Source organism: Vulpes vulpes, chromosome 9, assembly GCF_048418805.1.
Source record: "Vulpes vulpes isolate BD-2025 chromosome 9, VulVul3, whole genome shotgun sequence".
Classification (NCBI taxonomy): domain Eukaryota; kingdom Metazoa; phylum Chordata; class Mammalia; order Carnivora; family Canidae; genus Vulpes; species Vulpes vulpes.
Window position 1 is genome coordinate 23,245,432 of NC_132788.1, and position 22,885 is coordinate 23,268,316.

General features: G+C 36.9%; 1 protein-coding gene across 2 annotated transcripts in view; it reads right to left on the minus strand.

The window, feature by feature from the left end:
- Positions 1-22,885, minus strand: part of KIF13B (kinesin family member 13B) — a 200,847-nt gene that overhangs the window by 50,444 nt on the left and 127,518 nt on the right. For both annotated transcript variants that reach the window (XM_072719582.1, XM_072719583.1), the window contains 11 exons: positions 20,519-20,692; positions 18,293-18,450; positions 16,804-16,936; positions 12,043-12,189; positions 11,365-11,394; positions 9,734-9,833; positions 9,033-9,159; positions 8,212-8,267; positions 6,389-6,513; positions 4,727-4,903; positions 1,883-1,975 (listed from right to left, as the gene is read on the minus strand). In XM_072719582.1, coding sequence (XP_072575683.1) covers positions 1,883-1,975; positions 4,727-4,903; positions 6,389-6,513; positions 8,212-8,267; positions 9,033-9,159; positions 9,734-9,833; positions 11,365-11,394; positions 12,043-12,189; positions 16,804-16,936; positions 18,293-18,450; positions 20,519-20,692 — 1,320 coding nt within the window. The remainder of the gene's footprint in view (positions 1-1,882; positions 1,976-4,726; positions 4,904-6,388; positions 6,514-8,211; positions 8,268-9,032; positions 9,160-9,733; positions 9,834-11,364; positions 11,395-12,042; positions 12,190-16,803; positions 16,937-18,292; positions 18,451-20,518; positions 20,693-22,885) is intronic.

Sequence of the window (22,885 nt, forward strand, 5' to 3'; positions counted from 1 at the left end):
GGACCTTGGGGTAGAATGGTGGAACCATCTCCTGCAGTCTGGCCCATCATCAGTTCTTTCTACCACCAAGTTTTCAGAGCTACTCTAACAGGGAACATAAAGAACTTCTCAAGGATTTTTCATGATAAATCTCGCTCCTTAAGGAATCTGTTTATTTTGCTTTTAAATAAAAAATAAACTAAGTGTGGTCCTTTCCCTGTAAGTTTTAAGTCTCATTGTGCCTTTTTTCTTTATCATCAGGATTTGATATTGTGAAGAAAAAAAAAAACTTGTCAACTTAGATGTGTAGCTAATTATTAACAGGTAGCTCAACGAGAGAGGCTATCTGCTTATCTCCCAGCTGATTCCCCCTCAACATTTCCTCCCTTTGAAAACTGTATCACCCAGAGAACAAAAGCATTTTTAAAGGGGATAAAGAATCTATAATCAGTAAGGGATGAGACAGGAGGGTAAGGAAGATGAGAGAAATGAAAAAATGTAAGGGAGTCTACTACAGGGGTTCTTTAACTGCATTCAAACCATTTATAGAATTAAGATATGAAACAGCCAGAAAGACACATAAAACATTCAGACACAGAGAATAAGTTGTAAGTCTCTAGCTGAGCACCTAAGTATACAAAGAGTAATCTACTACAGACCTATGGTTTTGCAGCCAGTCTAACAGACAGAAGACAGACTTGGCTTTTAAATGTTTAGCTGACTCCAAATTAAATAGTTAAGCAGCTAATATTTACTGTGGAAGTCTAACACTTTGAAGATCCAGTATAAGATTTCTTATAGTACAAGAAATTTAAAACAAAGCCTATATCCTAGGTAATCTTTTCAGTCTTCCAAAAACTAATCTCTCTGTTAAAATATATTTTGTCCACCTATTGCTCAACAGAATCAACAACTTCCAGCCCTCAAAAATGAAGAGCCTGATGATGTGGACAGTGTGGTTAGCAGGGAGTGTCCACTTCCAGTGCACATTTCCACATCTCCACTCCCAAGGAAAGTACAATCTGCACCTCCTCACTTACTCCTCGATTTCAGATAGTGAGTATAATAGAAGGAAGTGCTCTTCTCTCTCTTTTCCAATACCCTCCTAATAGAATCCTCCTTACCCACCCACCCCACCCCCAGTAAGGAAGGAAGGCCTCCATTACCAGCTGTGCCAAAGCCCAGGTGAATAAACCTGGGATTAAATATTAGGAAGCAAAAAAAAAAAAATATATTAGGAAGCATATATAAACTACACCATGCAGCCAGCTTCCGTCAGGGGCTATTTCAAACTCCGTGTGTTTGATTCCTATGACTTTCTCAGTTCAGAAAGAGAAATAAGGAGAAGAAAATAATAATAGGAGCTATAATGATGGCAATTACAATTGACTGTTTAGTGTGTGCACAATGCCTTGTGACATCATCTCATTTAATCCTTAAAAACAAAACTGTACAGAAGCTATCATTAACCCAACTAAAAAATAAAAAAATTAGGCTCCAAGTAACTTACCAAGTTCATCTCACTAAGAAGTGATAAATTTCTGTGTGATCCCAAAATGAAAGCCTGAATCTCTATTTTGTGCTATGTTGCCTCCCTTTAAGGGTTACAATAGTGTTTCCCTAGGTCTACTGGGAGTGAAAAGGAGTGCTGTCTTCTAGGAATGTTGATTTGCTTTTCAAAAAGAAGTTCTTTAACAAAATGCTAAAACCAGAACCCTTAAAGCCACAAATATATTTTACTATGAATCACATTAAGACTAGGAAATTTCCCCTACAAATCTATAGCATTTGACCAAATACACATTTTCATTGACTATATATTTCTTAGGTAGGTGACTTTCAGGGAGTTAGCTCTTTTTACATGTTTATTTTTAGTAAACTCAAACTTCATACGATCCTTCACCTCTGGAATATTGGAGACAATTTCAAAAGTCACTCCACAGCCAGGAATAGAACTTCGATGTGACATCTTTTTTAGGAGACTCTGAGCAAAACCCTAGAGAAAAACAAAACAGAAAAATATGGTTTCCTACCTCAAAACTGAGTTTTCATTAACAAAGAGACAGCACAAAGGATACTACATTCATTCTAATCAAAAAGAAATAGAAGAGCATATTTCCAAGATGAACAAGTTAAAATCCAAATCACTAAATATAGGCTTTTCAACTTTGTTTCAGCACACAAAACCAATTTATTAGGTTTCTGCCATGTGACAGGTCCTATTCCCAATATATGAAGAATGTGAACCCAAAATTCTGGAAACTGACACTGGGCATCTAGTTCTCTGCTTAAAGCTACAGAAATAAGACTGTTGACTTCGACACAATAAATGCCCTTCTAAGATGTAAGTGAGGACTGGTGACTCTTACACTTTTTTTTTTTCCCAGTACAATGGACATCTTACAGCATGAATATTGACAAGTTCAGACATTAAATTCTTGACCAAAGCAGGATCGTTATGAAGAATGATTTAAGAGTGCATGGTCATTGTTTATGCTGACTGTGCTCTTCGCACAGTTAAGAATTGAACTGTTGAATTAATGCATAGATGACTCATTTGAAGATGCTGCTAAGACTGAACATCCTGTAGAGGTTGAAGAGAGCACGGATGAGGGCAGAATACAATTGGTGAATAAAGATAAGAAGAGAGAATATTAAACCAACACCCAACCTTTTTCCCTTATGCAAACGGGAAGTATGAAATATGTGAAAAATCCCCAAAGAAAATAGAAAAATCAAGTCATTTGGCCTTATAAGTACATATTATCATAAACCTACTTAATAATAATTTCTCTTCAGTGATCTTTAGCTACTTTTTAAAAAGACTGTAGCTCTTAGAATGCAAAGAGACCACTGATTTCAGCCCTTCACTCTCTCAATTCGAGCACTGCAATGCTGAGCTGGGTCAGGGCACAGCTACAACTTTTGTTTTTAACGGGTGGAATGGGGAGGTGTCAGTGCTGTTGTTACTTTACTTTTTATTTTCTTTCTGTATGGAACTACAGAAGCTGATATGCATATATTAGCGTCATAAGAAAGTACCTATTCTTGCTATCAAAAAGCAATTTTCAGGATTGAAATACCTGAAATTGGAAGGGAAACTGGCATGCCCTAAAATACAATCATGTCATTCAGTATCAATTTGATAATATCAAGTCATTTCAACCAGGGGAAAAAATGTGGCAACTTCTTATCATTATAAGAAAAAATTAAAAATTACTTAAAAACACACCAAAAGAAAAAAAAATGCCAGAAGAAGCTTGGTGACTCCATGATGCATCTTTTCTGTTAAGGATTCCATGGGGCTGGTGGTTGTACCAGGTCAGAATCAGTGCCTGGCAACCAGAATCTCTAGCTCAGGAATGGCAAATAACTCTTCAAAATGCTCCGCAAGAGCAACACGTCTTTTTCAATCCCTTAAACACTTCCGAGAAAAGAGAGCTGGAGAAAAGAGTGAACAGGAGGCATACCATATACGTCTATAGCTACCCTGATGACCTGGATTTTATTGATGCTGGATTGCCGAGCTAAAGAGCTGCAATTTTAACAGCATTACCGCCAGTCTTCATTTCAAAGATTGATATCAGTGTGACATTTAGAACTAAAGATTAATTTTTAGGGGTGGAGATTACATCTAGGACTCTGTCAACCGTGACTGTGCTCTTTTAAATGAAAAGATTTCTTTTCATCTGTCCTGGTTTTAGTCCGTGTATTGAGAAGGCCTCAAAAAAAGTGAGCACAGACAGTTAAAAGAATCCCTAGAATGAGCCTCCCAAATCCTGTATTTGCAAAGTCAATGACAGAAATAGTTTATGTTCTTCCCTAGAAGTGTCCTACTAAACCCAATCATCTGGCACCAGGACCTTCATAATCCAGCTGCAACTATGTGGACAGCGATGGCCTTGGCCTCTGCAGCACGACCCTGTCACATTGCTGTCACACTGCCTGTCGTCACATTCTGCTGCTCGGGGTCTGAGCCTGTCACACCCTGTCCTTCTCCTCACAGCCTCTGCACACCTCTGCACAAAACAGCCCATTCCTCTCCCTCTGCCTGCCAAACATCCCCACCTGCAGAGGAGTGGCTGGCGTGCTACCCCACCCCTCTCTGACACCTTCTCGGAGTTGCTCGTTGGGCATTCTCCATTCCTCTACCTGCCGTCTTCCAGCACTTGGGGAGCACCTGCAGTGCTATCCCGACAGAAACGCCACCTGTTTATTCAGCTACGTATGCTGACAGACACTGGCTGTCTCAAGATGCAGACTATTTCTTAACTCATCTTGTTATACAAAAGCTCCACAGAGTATACTCTCCAAATACATGAATCCACGAATTAGCGAGATGACTGAGAGGCAACAAAGATGTGCAAAGCAGAGGCTAAGTCCAAACAACGGCCAATCTGCAGAGAACCATCACATCTTGTACAATGCAAATGAAAAGTCAAAAACAAAACCAGAGAATTGGCTTTGACAGAGCTATGTGGCACCCAAAAGAATGTATTTAATTTGTGACTATGGAATATGAAAGACTCATTGTAACAACTGAATACTAATACTGTCTGGGAGGAAGTCAGGATGGCAGGTGCCGGGAATGAGGCAGGCATGGGTACAGGACAGCAGCAGTTGTGTCGAGGAGAAAAGCTCAATGTTGCACAGAGGCTGTTTGGACCGGAGGCCAGAGCATTCATTCTTGGCCCTCATGCTGGACCTGTGATTAAAGTCATTTCTTCAACTAGGATTAACGACTCACCTGCCGGCCGTGAACATTGACACAAATTCGTTTCCGTAATACCAACTGCATGTCAGCAGGATGGCTGAGCTGGACTGTCACCCGCACAATCAGATACACTCGCTCATCCGCTGGGGTGCCTTTACTGAGCTGAGGACAGCTGTGCACTGCAGAGTCCCAAGAGGCTTCTGCTCTCACCTGAGGAGAAAGACACATATTTTTCCCCTCTCCTCCTTGAAAAAACTTCACAAGGAAACATCTTGGCTTGGCTAAAGTTATACATACTGGTCATGAGTGCAGATCTACTAGAACTGCCCTGAGGGACTACGGAATATGAGCATGTGGTCTCCATTTCTTTAGTCTGGGAAGTACAGACGATAATGTTTCTGGCTGGCTGGCTGGCTTTTAAAATGTTTTCATTGTGGGGCGTCTGGGTGGCTCTGTCAATTAAGTGTCTGTCTTGGGCTTAGGTCATGATCCCAAGGCCCCAAGATCAAGGCCCACATCAGGCTCCATGCTTAGTGGGGAGTCTGCTTCTCCCTCTCCCTCTGCTCCTCCCCCTGTTTGTGTGCTTTCTCTTTCTCTCTCAAATAAATAAAATCTTTAAAAAAATAAAATGTTTTTATTCTGAAAAATGCTCAAACATAAAGAAAAGATGTGAATTCAGGACAATGAAGTCCTGTGTTATCTTCCACCTGAAATCATTAGCTGTTAATATTTTGCCACTTTTCCTTCCTCTTTCTCACAACTCATAACACACAGGCAGGATTATTTTTTTGGTGAACCACTTCAGAGTAAGTTACAGAGCTGTAACTCTACATGTCTAAATTCATTAGCAAGAACCTTCTAACAGCAAGAACATCCTCTGACCATAGGACAATTATATTCAGGAAATTTCCCATTGATGCAAAACGATCATGATACATAGTCCATATTCAAGTATTTCAAAAGTTTCAATCCAGGATCACTAATTGCATTTAGATGTCATGCCCCTTTAGTCTACTTTAATCTGAAATGGTTCCCCAGCCCTTTGTCACTCAGGACACTGACTTATTAAAGAAGGAGACAGGCCCACTGTTGTACAGAACGCATCACAGTTGGGTGTGTTGGGTTTTTTTCCTACTATAAAGTTTTGCATCTTAGGAATACTACTAAGGGATGATGGGCCCTTCAGAGCATCACATCAGCTTTCCCTATTTAAACTATTTTCTCATTTTTCCAATATACCCAAAACTAGAAAATAAGCCCCCACTATACACCCATCACCCAGATTCAAACATTATCAAGATTTTGCCACACTGCCTTCATTTATTATTCTTTTTCTCTTCTTAAGAAGTCTTTACTAAAGAATCTCAAAGCAAATACCTAACATTGTATTGTTTTATCTATATGTACTTCAGTAGCATTTCCCAGGACAGGGGACCACTACTGACCTGAACTATGAATACTAACAGAGATCCTTTACCAGGAGGTGACTTAAAATGGTCAAGGGACATAATCTGGCTGTCTACTCCTTCTGGAAGGGATTCTGCTCTTTCTGGAAGTCATAATGAAAGGCTTTCATATCTATTTCTTGAGAAATACAAGCATTAAAATGATGACACTGCTGATTGTTTCAAAAGCTGCATGGAAAGGTTAAAGAAACTACTTTTCAGCTGATTTCCCCTAGTTATATTTGTTTACCTCTCCATCATGCTGTTTTACAATCTGCAGTTCAAAGAACTCATCCTCTTCTTCCCCAGCAAGGGTAGCATCCCATCCACCAGCTTCTGGGTCATCAAGATTATCTTGGGAGCTGAAATCATCAGCTAAAAGCGAAGAAGTTCCATTAAATCAGAGATCATTTTAAAGAATAACCCCTACCAGCTAAATTTCAGTGTGCTTAGTATTAAAATTCTACTGCCTCAAATTTCATTTGCTTTTGACTCTAAAATCTTACATGACACGGAAGAGGACCATTAAACAGTTCACAGTTCTTAGAGATGGATAGACTCTCAAGAAATTATCTTACCCAATCTCCTACCTTTATGCCTTATTTTACATGGAAGGCAAACGAAGCCAAGATACCCAAGAGGTTATTCAAGGTCAGCCCATAAATGTTAATGATAGGATTATAACCCAAATTCCCTATCTTTTAGTGCATTGAAGAAATGAGAAGCGAGGGTGATTCTAATTATCTGACAGTTAAGTTCAACAAAAGAATCAATTGGCTACATGAGCCAGAAACTTGGAGGGTTGCCCCTTGGCCCTTTAGTTATTTAGTTCTAAGTCTGGGCCTCCCAATCCCCTATCTATCTTAAGCTTGTGAATAGGGATCAAAAGTATCTTTCTAGTAAATGAGCTCGTGCAAGAATGGGCATAAGGCTGAAAAAGCTCTTCATCATGTGTTGGGATATCAAGACCTGATAAACAGGTCTTTTATAAGCTATTATGTTTTCCACTCTTACCCTTCTAAACACATGCACACACATGCACACACATGAGCACCTCACCTGTCTAGGAACCTAATATGAGAATAATCTGGAGTAACCCTCAGCTTCCAAAGTGCCAGAGAACAACAAGGGAGGATAGAGGCAAAACACTCTATCTGAAACCCTCTCAGGTGGAGAGACAGCAGAAGTGGCTAAGCATTATTTGTTAATGCTGTTTGCATATAATAATTCTATAATAAAATAATTTTATTTTATTTACTTATAAAATAAATCTATAGTTTTATATATAATTTTCCATATGTCTAAATAAGCTAAATAGTACAAGACGCTAAATAAATACCTCAGATATCATAACTTACTTTCAGCTAGATAGAAGAAAACCATTGAGGATACCCAAGCTTGTCCATTTAGGATAGTTCATTGTACCACACGTTTTTTTCTGCAAATGTTTTAGGAATTTAACTGCTGACTTTTACCTTATTTTTAGCTCTTTAATCTATCTTTTCAGTTTTATTTTCCTTTCCTTGAACAGAGCAAATGTAAAATGTAGCCACATCCAAAATATTTTACATGAAGGAGAAAAAAGTCAGAAAAAATTGACAGTTTCTCATAAACAAGCAATGCAGGAGTGAAGGATATAAGAACTCACAGAAAAAGTGAGAAATTTGTTAGACAATGCTAAGAAAATACCACATAAAAGAAAGCATGCTATGTAAGCATCACTAGTTAAACTAGTCTTTTTCAGAGAGAAGTCTTTTCCTAAGAATTAACAAAGACAATACTCTAAGTGTAGGAAAACACGACTACTCCATCCTAACATGATAAGAACAAAGCATACACAGAAGTACGGATTATAGAATGAAATGTGAGAATGCGACAGGATAAACATACCTAGTACGGTTAAAAAATTATTATTCTTACAGAAAATTCATTCTTTGTCAAGGGTTAATATCCCTCAGTGTACACAAAATGGACTCTAACCTTGGGCCTAACTGCAAACTTTGTTGGAATCTAAGTATTACTTGGACACTAATTTGTCAGAGGCAGGACTTCAGAAAGCACCTCCTAACTTACCATTTAAGTCAAGGAATATAACAGGAATGTGTGTTTCCATCCCAGGAACTGGGGTCCTAAAACATAATGAACAAATCGCATCTTAAATAAAGCAGACTTTCTCAGCAACATGTACTTCGAGATGCAGCGCTAACCCACACTGAGAAGTATTACAAGTTAAGCCAATGATAACTGTGGGTATCATGTTTTTGTCATATTTTCACATTAGAGATGCTCCCAAAGACCTACCTGCAACTGCTGCTTCTTTTCACTGGTGCTCTCGTGTATAATTATCGTATGTTCTGATACTAGAATTCAGTGTTATAAGATACATGTGCCTATTTATAATTGAAGCTCCCTTGTTTAAAGTTACTTTCTTAAAAAATTATATACCTAAGGACCCCATATGCCTGAATTTACTATTTTTAATTTCTATAAACTGGCACAGAACATTTGCTGACAGTACAGTTAAAGCCAGCACCAAAACCAAAAACTCCTGGAGATGCAATTTTATTATGACCAAATGGTCTTTTAAGGGAATGACCCAAGTAATTAACATATTAACTTTTTTTTAATGCTAAGTGCAGTGGTATTAAATATTGATTTAGATTCTCAGAAATCTTAATTACTTGGGCCAATAACAATATTATTTAATAAAACACAGTTTTAGGCCATAGTTATTCCGACTCATGAAAATAATTTAACACTTCCTCTAATTCAAACTTGTTTCCCCAGTACTATGATGAGTCTTTCATGTATTAAAACATAGGCAAAATTCACACAGAAAGCAGGCAGCTCAGTGAGTATCTGGAACATCAGAAAGCTTGTGACAGCATTCATACCATTCTGCTGGGGCCCCTGGAATGCCACTGCCAGCAGAGGGCACCATTACTGCATTCCGCTCCTCCGTCAGAGTTAGCCTCATCTCTAGAAGTTGAGCTTCTCGGTCAGCATCATCCTCTGTTTTATCTAGAACATCAGGAATGAGGATCAAATACAGATTTCTCACCTGATTTACACTTTCATCCTGCGTATAAATAGGATTTGCCTGTACTTCAGTTACTGGTTGATAATGGTTCACTGAAAATTTATTACTTCCCTAATTAGTGATAAAAAATCACAATAAAAAATGAATGATAAGCTGAAAAGGTTGGTGTACTTTTACAGAAAGGCCATCTTAGGTTCATGGAAAGCCAATATGGACCAGCACATGAATAATTTCTTTCAGAGTTAGAAGATTCAAGTGCCTTTGGGTAAGAAATCAAGAACATTAGCATCCTCCTTAATTTATTTTTGAAGGACAGTGTTTATATACTGTATTTTCTCTCTTTGTTGGGGGTGGGGGGAGACCTATAGAAAGACATCATTACAGTTAAATAAATGTTACTCTGAAAGGATATGATAAAAATAAGTAACACTCCTATGTTCTTGCCATCCTCATTATTGATGTGTTCATCCACTTCTAATTTATGTGCCTGCAAATAGAGATTAATTATGCACAGATTTGGGCAGGGGGAGGAAATATTCAACTTGCTTTTCCTACCATGTTTACTGACAAGTTTCTGCAGTTGTTGGTCTAAGTACTCCTGACGTTTTGTTAACGCATTTAGCCATTTTCTTCGCAGTCTCTCTAAATCCCGATCCTAAAAGGAAACAAGGGAAATTATGGCAAATATAACCTCAAGACAAGATATTTGAAACCAATGCTCCATTTACCTCACTCTAAGGTTTCAAAAATTTCAAGTATTATACATCAATCAAGATCTTTATGACCACTACTAGTTAACTCCAATCATTATTCACAACAGAAAGTTCCAGAAACCAAAGCACTGTTATTCTGGAACAAGACAGCTTCTGAAAGGGCATTCTCTGATATCCAGAACCAGTTTTATTTCTATTGGTTCAAGGGATAGAACTCCAAGTAACTAAGATCTGTGATGCTCCTTTGCTGGATAAAAATCACAAATGCTGGGGCACTTGGCTGGCTGTCAGAAGAGCATGCAACTCTTGATCTTGGAGTTGTGAGTTTGAGCCCCACACTGAACATAGGTATTACTTTTAAAAATTAATAAATTAGTACAATTTTAAAAAAATCACAATACTACTCAATAATCTTCAACTCTATACCTTTGTGAACCATCATAAGAATTCCTTCAATTTCTTAACTTGTTTTAGCCTTCCAGATGTTTCACTAGTAAAATATAAATGCTTCTCTCCCTTGTTTCTTGTGGGGGCATTTTTGGAGGAGAGAGGGGGCATTATCAACAGACTAAGAAGTCTACCAGCCAACACTTGACTGTACACCAATCTTGCCTCATTTCCTTTTATAATAAAGTTAACAAAACTGGGTAGATCAGTGGAATGCTGAGGATATAGTGTGTATCTGGATTTCACCAAGGCACTTAACCAAATAGCTCATGACATTCTTGTAGACAAGATGGAGAAATGTGCAATGAATCTACTTGAATGAAATCATAAATGACTGAAATATCACATCCAAAGAACAGGGATTAATGGAATAATGTCAGCTTAAAAGAAATCTCTATTGTTGTGCCATAGGACTCTGTATTTAACCCTATCTGATCCAATATTTTTATCAGTCACTTATAGGAAGGCAGACATTTTTATCAAATTAGAATGATGCAAAACCAGGAGAGTGACTACGCTGGATGACATAATCAGGATCCAAAGAGCTCTGACAGTCCTAAACAAATGACTAGCAAGACTAACAAGATAGAACTTGACAGACATAAACAAAATCTTGCAGGAGATTAGGAAGAGGGGAGGTGGACAAAACCAAAGTTGTGTGACTGTTTGAAGTGGGGAAGGGAGACCTGGTTTAAAAGATGGAAAATACCTAAGCAGTGTGGCTTGACAGAAGCTCAGTATGAGACAGCTATTACGGGGAAAAGGGTGGATGACTCCATTCAAGGAAAGAAAGTGCAAGGAAAAGGATCTGGGGACATAGATCTGTGGGAAACTTGGATGAGGAGCTCCACGTTTGGAAAAGGATAACAGTCACAAATGATTTTTACACTAAAGTCTGCAGAACTCTGTTTTAATTTGAAAAAAAAGCAGTATTTGATTCAAAATTAATTGTCTAATTCTTAAGTAACAGTATGACTGGACTCAGGAATGTGTAATCTAGCTCATGATGGTAAGGTGCTTCCTTACCTGGTAGCTGTCCATGTCCTCCTCTTCCTCCTAGAAGAAAAATATATTACAGATAACTAAAACAATTATTTTTTCCAAGAATCAAGCTACCCACAACAACCAACCTCTTCCCATACCTTCTATTTTCTAATTTAATGAAATACTATTTCATCTCCCACCCATGCTCATCCTCATTCTCAGTTTTATCATTTTCAGGAAGTTGGAGTAAAATCTTAAGCTTCCCATAGGAAAGTGAAGAACACTCATTTGACCTTTTCAGGAACCAGTACAATACTTTCCCTGCTGCGTTTATAGTCCCACTCCCCAGGAGAAATCAAACACCTGCTGGCAAACAGTCTTTATAAGCCAGTAGGGGGTTTTTGCAGAGAGGGTCGGTAGTAGGGGAGGTTAATCACTAGTAGGCAACTGAGGAATTTCTAGAGACTGTGATGTCTTAACCCTCAGTTTGCTCTATACCAGGGCAAAACCAACAGTCTGGTATGGGTGCAGTGACTCTATGCAAATGTAATATAGTGTAAAAAAACAAAAACAAAAACAAAACAATAAAACATTAAAGAAAAGTGAAAGAAGAATTGTTCATTCAATTCTGAATTTGAAGGTAGTTTTCTGGCAGGTTCCAAAAGACTCTTTCATCTCATCAGGTCTTTCAACAAGAACATACCTGGCACAGAAACTTACATGAAAAGTCTCATGAGTCTTGGGGGATTTGAGCGTTCTAACTTTTACACATCCAATGCCAACAGACAATATACATTCTTCCATCAGTGGTAAAGTCCCAGATTCCTGCACAGACTTTACTTCCACTTGGACTCGCCGGGACTGTCCCTGTATCAACACACAACTCTTAAAATCAGTGTAATTTCCAAAAATTTGGTTTAGAGAGACCCCTACAGGCTGATGTTGAAAAAGTGTTTAACTTTGGAGACACTGTCTCAGCTTTAAAAGTAGTAAACTACAAATTGAAAAACTAATCAGGAAAAAAATTTTACCTTTTAAGCAAGTAGAAAGACATGGACTATATGGCTTGCATATTTTTTCAATAAAAAGAAACATTAAGAGGAAACATTCTAACAAAGGAAATGCAAAAAAGCAAGGGACAATAAAACTGTCCAACTCACAATCAAATAAATACAAATTAAAATAAGCACAATACACCTTTATTTTCACTTACTAAACTAAGAATTATCTTTTAAAAAGGCAATTTCTGATACTGCCCAAAGTTTACGAATCAGGCAATTATATACATGTTTGGTGGGAAAACAGACTGGTAAAAGCTTTCTGCAAGGCACTTTGCCTTAAAAGTATAACTAACCCTTCACCCAGCAATTCAACTTTCTAAGAATCTGTTCTTAATAAATAATCATATATGTATATAAGGAATCTTAAAGCAATGTTAAGAATAACAAAAAACTAGATACAAATAAATGTATAATACTAACAACTGTTTAAACTATGGTGTATATAATAAAATATTACATTGTCATTACAATATTGCTATAGAAAAATATACGTGATATATTAAGTTAAAGAGATTGGGGCACCTGAGTGGCTCAGTCGGTTAAGCATTCAACTCTTGATTTCACCTCAGGTCATGATCTCGGGGTCATGAGATTGACTCCTGCATTGGTATCTGGACTAGGTGTGGAGCCTGCTTAAGATTCTCTCTCCCTCTCCCCTGCCGCCTCCTCTGTCTCTCTCAGAAAAAAAAAAAAAATTTAAGATTTTATTTATTCATGAGAGACAGAGAGAGAGAAGCAGAGACACAGGCAGAGGGATAAGCAGGCTCCCTGTGGGGAGCCCAATGTGGGACTCGATCCCAGGACCCCAGGATCACGCCCTGAGCTAAAGGCAGATGCTCAACCACTGAGCCACCCAGGCATCCCGACTTTTTTTAAGTGGATTACCAAACCCAATATACATAGTATTATCTACTTTTAAAAATATGCAGAGTCAGAAATAAGAATAACAACTATCCTGGGTTCACTGCTCTAATACCAAATAATTTAAAACCATGCTATAAAATGAAGAACTGAACAGAGAGAAACTGTTCCTTCTCACACACATTTTCATAATATTTATGCCACCCTGTATATTTACAATGAAGAAGTATTTTAAAAGAAGATACCCCATGTTCCTAAATTACTGACTTCAAAGTTGGTTTATAAATTTTAGGAATGTAAAACAGAATTTGAACAATGGAATTTGAATATACAATTTCAAGTCAGTTACTCTTCCCTTCTCCCATCAGATTTTAATTCCCAAGAGCTTTGCGTTATCAGGGAAATCAATTTAGGCAATCATTAATCAGAAGGCTAGATTTGAAGAGATGGGTTACAGATGTCTTTTGATTTAATATTTTCCAAGGACTATGCATCAGATATTTTGTGGAAAGAGTACCTCAGGAAACATTTTAATTGTCTAAAACAGTTTAGTCATTTCAATTAGCTACATTTTGTTTGTTTACTTTGCCTAAAACAGAAAGTAGCCTACTCCCTGTGTGCATCCACACTGGAAGGGGAAATACAGGCACTGGGGGGTTGGGGGTTCAAGGTAGGCAAGATCCAGGAACAGCTCACTGTGCCACAGAAAAAGCTTTAAACAGTACACTTTAAACTAATGAACTGAACTTCCTGTAACTACTAATATTTGAGCATTTGTTAACCACAAAACCAGCAATTTCAGATGGTTAACATAATCAGTTCTCCTCTGCTGTTTTCCTGTTCAAGAACAGTAGGTTCTGGTTTTGAAATACATTAAATTCAAATGAGCCTACCATCCAAGTCATTCTATGAACTAGCCACATATGCTTCTATAACCTGTGTTACTGCTTTCCAAATTACTGCTACATGTTATTTTCTCCCCAAACTTACCTAATTCCAACTACTATAACTTTATTGTTGCTGTTTATGTATGAAAAAAAGCTTTTGCATTATTGCTTCAGCACCCAGATTAAGACTCACATCTTTCAAAAAACCTTTCCAGATGAACTTTATGCATCTTTGAACACTTTGAGTAGTAAAGGCTGTCAGAAATATGACAAATACTTACATATTCTATTTATACTAAACCACAGAAAATTATCTGGTCTTGCCTTCCAGGCAACAAATTTCTGAGGCATCCAAAGAAGACAGATAGATAGATATATTATATATATAGCTTCAACAGATGTTCAGAAAAAGATGTTCTTCACACCCTTAAGAGTCCTATTTTATGTATATATCTGATGCTATAATTTAAGCTAATTTCCTTTTGATTTTAGTTCTTTGCCCATACATGAATGAATTTGCTAGAATTTATTTGCTGGGGTCAGAGAACAAGTGCTTATCACCTTCCTACTAAAACATTCAGAAACTTAAATATTTGAGCAAACTTTTTAAGCAAAATTTCTTTTCCCTTTAATCTTTTCTCACATTCTGCTTTGAATGATTTCAACATTCATTTTTAAGAACTATTCTAATAGTTTACCATTGTTCTAAATTATAGAAACTATCATAGGAGACAATATTCTACTAAATGTTGAATTAATGTAAAGTATAGCAAAAAAAAGTGTTTTTCCAAATCTTCTATGTAAATTCTATTAAGATAATTTCTCTTTAGCTGGTGGCATAGAAACTTTACAGATTATAATCTGCCTGGGGTTAAGTGACAATTCCCACATATTTCTCTGCTACATTGTTTTCTGGCAGGTATTCATATCTACTCAGCTGCATTTATTTTTTTTTAAGATTTTATCTATTTATTCATGAGAGACACAGAGAGAGAGGCAGAGATACAGGCAGAGGGAGAAGCAGGCTCCCTGCAGGAAGCCTGATGAGGGACTTGATCCCAGGACCTTGGGATCACACCCTGAGCCAAAGGTAGACGCTCAACCGCTGAGCCACCTATGCACACCCCCTCAGCTGCATTTATTTAACACCTCCCATAGTATTATAGAAGACATTTGGTCTTTGTCTTCAGATCCTGACAGAGAGCTCCTAAAACTCAAAACTTCCTGTGTGATAATGATTATAGGTGCATCTTTTAATGATGGAACTTTTAACCTGGAAATTCTTGGTAGGCCCCTAGATAGCTTCAGGAAAGGAGCTGGTAGCCAGAGACAAAACAAAACAAAACAAAAACAAGCCTTGATCAGAAGTTTGGAACGGGGCAGGGGGTGGGGAGGTGCCTGAGTGGCTCAGCTGGGTAAGCGTCTGCCTTTGGCTCAGGTCACAATATCTCAGGGTCCTGGGATCAATCTCCATGTCGGGCTCCTGCTCAGCAAGAAGCTGCTTTTCCTTCTCCCTCTGCCACTCCCCTTGCTCATGCTCTCTCTGTCTCTCTCTCAAATAAATAAAATCCTAAAAAAAAAAAAGAAGAAGAAGAAGAAGAAGAAAAAGAAGAGGTTTCGAACTGTCAACCCCATCCCAAAACCTCTGTACAGAGCAGAGAAGGGATGGAGATTGAGTTAATCACCCATGGCCAATGCTTTCATCAGTTATGAAACATAATAAACATCCAATGAACATCCAGAGAGGACATGCAAGCTCTTTATCCCTCCTACTATACTTTGTCCCACAAATCTCCTCCATTGGTCTATATTATTCTTGAGTCGTATCCTTTATTTTTAAAAAAACTAGAAATAGTAAGTAAAGGGGAGAAGAGTTGGGCAAACTCCTAACTTTGCAGCCAAGTTGGAAAGAACTGAGAACCCAATACTTGGAACTGGCATCTGAAGTGAGGGCAACCTTATGCTTAAATCTGAGCCCTTACACCTGTGGTATCTGACACTAACTTCAGGTGGCTAGGGTCTAAACCAAATTGAACTGTAGGACACTCAGTTGATTCCTGCAGAGAATCAGAGAACTGACTGGTATTAGGAGGAAAAGAGCCCTTTCACCTCCCAAGTACCAAGCACTGAGCTTCATATATGGTACTTCTAACCTCATAGTAGTCATACAAAGTTGATATTATCATCACACCTCCGCTTTATTTCTAAGGAAAGGTTCTGAGAGGTTACCGAACTTGGTCGCAGATTTAGGGCTAAGCCAGGGAAGATCAAAACTGAACCCTAGCATGTTACTAGACTGTGAAGTGCTTGTTCCTTCTGCCATGTCACATTGTTTCTCCTTAGAGAATCTTTAGAAATATTCTAATGCTGCTTGATATGTTTCCATTATTTCCTGCAATTTAATACTGAGTCATCTTTTAAAGCTTATCTTTTTGTTTACTTAAACCTAAAAGAAGTTGGTTTTAAAATAATATAATTAGTAATATTTTTTAAAATGAAAGAAAACAGACATGAAATAGGAGGCAATTTTAATACAAAATATGGACTTGGCTAGTCTAGATTTCATTATCACCAATCTGACATTTCTGCTAATAGGAATCCAATATTAAGCTTTACAGTGCCAAAGAATTTAATGTTAACATTCAAAATGATAACTTTCACAATCTTGTTACCTGCCGGAGTTGAAAGATTCCTCCTGTTGGCACATCCTTTGCAGAAATTACTTCCACAGGGCAGTATTCGCCATTCTCATTCTGTTCCAAGATCTGGACCCAGAATTCCACTTTTCTGGTAACTTCACTCCATCTAGGAAATAGTTGAAGTTCTTGGAAAATCATACATTTCTATTTCAATACAGGCAGCTTAGGATCCTTCACATGAGAACTAACAATGATAATGAGGTCAAAACAGAATAATTCAATAGAATGACCTATAGTTCAGTGAGTTAATATACAAATATATACTAGCAAATATAATTAAAAGCAAAACAAAACAAATTTAACATCAGAACTGAATGGTTCCTTCATCTCATTTAAAAAGGTATGATAATCACCAATCTATTCACCAATCTATTCAAAGTGGTTCAAATATGGTAATCAGAGGCCCAAAAGCAAGTACAGTGATTATCTTTTCATAGATAAAGGTAATGATATATACGCTTGATTTGTAACTTGACAAGCATCTTTGCTCAGATTAATAACAGAATCAAAAAAAAAAACTCAATGTCTAGTTTAGGATCTACTGAAACATTCTAAATGCAAAAAAAAGAACATCTGGTTCTCTTCTATAATAAGATGGAAAGCACAAACCATGCTCTTTCAGTCATTCCCTTTTAACTCTTCTTTTTAATAATCCTGGTCAACAAATAAGCCTGCCTCCTTCCATGATTGATGGCATTTCAAAAGAACTTTGTGCTAAAGTCAAAATAAGTAAAACCTGAATTCTAGAGTATATCTTGATCCATCCTCCCTACAGTTGATTAATTAGAATTCAGAATAATAACCAACTATTCTCCAAAAATTCATTCATTCTTCATTCTTAACTAACTTCTCTTCTATCACTCTTCAAAGTTCACTCCTCCAAGAAGTTTAAATGTGCTATAAATACCCTGGAAACAATAGTATCTATCCCTGGGATACTGATAATGCACAGGAAAGGGTTATCTTTAAAAATGGCAGTATTAATCTCTAGCAATTCTTTAAAATTATAAATGGAAGGGGGACTGGGGTGCCTCAGTTGGTTAAGCATCTGCCTTTAGCTCAGGTCATGATCCCAGGGTCCTGGGATCAAGCCTCATGTCAGATTCCCTACTAAGCAGCCTGCTTTTCCCTCTCCTTCTCAGCTCATGTTCTCTCTCACTATCTCTGTCTCTCTCTCAAATACATAAATAAAATCTTTAAAAATAAAATAAAATAAAATAGGCAGCCCGGGTGGCTCAGCGGTTTAGCGCCACCTTCAGCCCAGGGTCTGATCCTGGAATCCGGGATCGAGTCCCATATTGAGTCCCATATCAGACTCCCTGTGTGGAGCCTGCTTCTCTCTCTGCCTGTGTCTCTGCCTCTGTGTGTGTGTGTGTGTGTCTCATGAATAAATAAATAAAATCTTTTTTTTAAATAAATAAATAAAATAATATATGGAACCAGAAGGATATCTAAAATTCACCTATCCCGAAGACTACGTGTTTTTGCTTGAATAATCCCCAAATCCCACAGGGCTGGGTTTTTCCGAGGATCATTCATCTTATGGCCATATACTTCAATTGCCAATGCTCCTTCTGAAAGATGCTCAATGAAGTCTTCAGTAATGTTAACAGAAAACTCCTGGAAAAAAAAAAAGTAATTATAGAAAGGAAATACTTTCTAGTAACTTTATGATTACTTACATCCACCATCATATAGCTACTTCATCATGGAGAAGAGAAATGAAAAAAAACTGTTTTAATTATAGAACAGAACTATCATCTAACATGCATAATGAATGCTCAGATGGTCTAAGGTTCTTGACTTTAAACATAAGTCTAACTCTGACTTTTTAAAATACTTTTCGCCTTGAAAATCTATTATGAAAAACCAGTATTGTGTTTTATTTTGTTAGCAATATTTGGGAAGCCATTTTTAAAGTATAAATAATTATATTAAGAATTCCAGGGCAGCCTGGGTGGCTCAGCAGTTTAGCACTGCCTTAGGCCCAGGGCCTGATCTTGGAGACCCAGGATTAAGTCTCATGTCGGGCTCCCTGCATGGAGCCTGCTTCTCCCTCTGCCTGTGTCTCTGCCATTCTCTCTCTCTCTCTCTCATGAATAAATAAATAAAATCTTAAAAAAAAAGAATTCCAACAATGATCTAAAGTTTTGATATAAAAGTTATTAGAAGCAATAAGGGAGCAGTGTGTTAGAACAACAATTTTTTCTAGCTTTTAGGAAGCTAATTATCTCCACTAATAGAGTAAGGAAATAAATAATGATCATCAATACAAAAAAATCTAATTTTTAAAAATTCTCTTAATCTGTCCATCTTTACAAGATACATATGACAGCATTTTATAGTAATCATTAAGCTCCAAAACAGTTTATTGTAAAAAGTCATAGAATATACACTTTCTTTCTCTCTCTCAATCTTTAACACACTAAAGGTATTTCTATGTTTAAAAGAGATTAGAAAGAGACCTCTCCCTCAAAAAACTTGAGATGGATCAACTATGGTATAGTAGAAACAAAAAATCTAGAGTCTGACCATCCTGACTCTTTTAATTACTAGTCATGGGAAAACGGACCTCTCTGAACTAGCTGCTTCTGCTAAAAACAAAAAAATACTATCATTGAATACAACTGTGGAAAAGATCAAGTGAAAGAATAACAAAGTCCTTAGTAGAGCATTAAGTGTTCAATAAAGTTCATTTTTGTCTCTTTTCTATCTTCACTTTCTCTAAAACACTAGTTTCCTAAACTTTTTAGATGACAATTTCTCCAATAATCTTATACAAAACATGGATTCCTTTGAGTGTGTGTGTATACACACGCACACACACACACACACACACACACACACATATATATATATATAGTTGACCCTTGAACAACATGGGGATAACAGGTACCAAACCCCCGTGGAGTCAAAAATCCACACACTAACTTTGACTCCATAAAAATTTAACTACTAATAGCCTATATTGAACAGAAAGTCTTTCCAATAACATAAACAGTTGATTAACACATATTTTATATGTCATGTATATTATGTACTGTATTCTTACAATAAAGTAAGCTAGGGAAAAGAAAACATTATTAAGAAAACCAAAAAAAAAAAAAAAGAAAGAAAAGAAAACCAAAAGGGGGGCACCTATGTGGCTTAGTAGATTAAGCATCTGACCCTTCATTTTGGCTCAGGTCATGATCTCAAAGTTGTGAGACTGAGCCTCACATCAGGTTCCTGGCTCCTCACGGAACCTGCTTGATTCTCTCTCCCTCTGCCCCTCCCTCCCTAAAAAACTAGTCAATTAAAAATAAGTAAAATATTTTTTTAAAAAAGGAAACCAAAAGGAAAAGAAAATGCATTTACAACCTGTGTTGTGCAAGGGTCAGCTGTATATATATTGACATAAAAGTAAATTTCTATTGTGGAGGAGTTAAGGAGCACTGACACTTTAGTGTTTTGCGCCCCCACCCAGCTTTACTGAGATACAGATGACAATATAACACTGTGCTAATTTAAGGTGTACCACTAGTGTATTGATGACATTTCAGTTTTTGACTCCAACCACACTCTAAGAAATTCTGATTCAAGATCTATGTTGATACCATATTATTCAACAAAATAATGCTCATTTTACAGTCAGTTCTGTTTTTGCCTAAGTAATCAAATGTTAACCATGTCTGGAAAACCAACTTACATTGCAGTGATCAAAGACAACCATGCACTGAGGCTCCTTGCTGACAGGAGAGGAGGAGGAGGTATCCACTTCAGGTGCAACAGTTACTGGCTCCTGCTGATCCCAGAAGCTGTATTTGCAGAACACAAAGTGGGACAGATGCTGTGGCAACCCAGTGGCCTGGAGTATTTTAACCTGAAGGAAAAGTGAGGCTCTGTTTTTAACTCAGAAAAGGTGCAATAATAAGTACCTTGAATCAGATATGGGTCCCAGTCTTGGCTGTGTTACTACCGCTTTTTGTTGACCAAATCCCCTTCACTCTGGGGCAGTATTTCCTCAACTGTGCAATGCTGACAAGAACTGTCGTGTTCAGTAAGAGGTTGACACAGGGTAACAACGACCTTGACTATAAACTCGGGTATTTTCAAGCATTTAGAGGCCAATTCTAGTTTCTTACAACATCATTATGATCATCATATGATGATGATGATGATGATAATAATAATAATAATTGGCTCAAAAAAATAAAAGTTTTCAACCATCAACACCATTCAATGATACGAATTTAGCTAACTATGGACAGGTCCCAAGAACATAAGATTGTTAGAAATGATAAATGAAGAATGAAATCAGCATAGGTGCCAATAAGGAACATTCAGTAAAGGGCAAAAAACATTTATTTGATATTTTGAAGGATAAAAAAATAACAAGGTTCTTGAGTAGAATATTACATGGTACTAGAGAATTTTTTGGAAAATTTTAAAGGCATTAGGAAGGTATACTTTGAAGATCTGGAGGGACAAAAGGAGGAGATTAAAGATAGTGAATGTTGATGATCTCTGTACCAACTCTTACTGAATGCCTTCTCTATGTGGACTTAGGGGAGATGAATCAAAGGAAATGCATCCTGGGCTTCAGGAGTGTAGAATTTTGTGATAACAACATGCAGTTAGAAATATATGTCTAATCAGACCCAAATGCACCAGGAATAAATGCCCATAATGGATTTAAAGCAGTCAAAAATTCTAAATATTTCTTTTGGTCAGCAGTGACAGGTTGATTTTTAAGTTGGAATTTTTGTGATAAGTTGTGACATTCTAAAACTCCTCCAACTATAAAGGAAACTAAATTCTAAAATTAATTAAGCAAAACTAAATTCTAATTTTAGAATTGACTGGGCTGACTTTCATATGATTGAGCACTGATCATTTATTATGTTTTTCATTTGGTCACTTCCTGCATGTTGTATGATGTGCTATGCATCCAGTAAATAAATTTAACAAAAATAAACTTGAATATGTGGCCAAAGTTGATGTAGTTCAACAACCACAAATATAATTGTCTTAACGTTTTAGGGTGCATTAATAACACAAAATATCGTGCAAAGCAGATGACTATTTTCTTCTATATCAGGCACTCATATAATGGGTAGGCAATTGTTGAGAAATCCTATTACTGTTCATTTTTCCCTACAATGGCAACAAGAGTTTGAAACATTTAGATATCAATTCTCTGAAAGGCTACAAAACAACAGATTGAGTAATGCAATTATTTGTCCAAACCCAAAAGAGTGAGCAATCAGTGTTTGGCAATTAATTTTTTGTTAAATTTTAAAAACCATCACTTTTTTCATTAGGTTTTAAAAAATTTTTAGTATATTCTTCAAGGTGAGACAATGTGATATTTGAGAAGATTACAAGATTTTTGTAGAACAAAGATCCAAATAAAACTCTCTGTCACATATTAGCTTCTGTTTTTGAGCAGATTAAATTCTTAGTTTTCTTAGGCTGAGATTTCGCCTATGTGAAACAGGATAGCTACCTACCTAATGATGATGTAGTGTGAGGAATGATGCTGGTGTGAGGAATGACTGTACAAATAAAATGAAATGAACAAAACCACATCCAAGTACTGAATGGACAGATGTTTGATACATACTTCTCTGTGATTAAATTCCATCAGAAAGCCAATATTTTTTCCTAAAAATCAATCTCAATTTTAAGATCGAAATACATTATAAGATTTTATATGCTGACCTATATTCTACAGGCAACTTATCAGGAATAAGACTGCCAGGAATGAAGAATATCAGGAATGAGGAATAGCTTCATACCCAGAACATAGTTTTTGTTTTTTGTTTTTTAAGTTTCTGCATACAGAAATCAAAATCACCACAAGGTGTCAGAATACCATAGACTTTGACTTGCCACTGCTCAATATAAAGCCCAAGAATGTCAGAAGACATGCTGTTTGGGGTTTTAAAACATACTAATTTAATTTAATGTAAAGATATTTAAAGATATCAATATTTAATATGCACATACTTATTTTTCATCACAAAAAAAAAAAAACCAATCCAGACTGCTTTTATAAGCTGGTGATAAATTA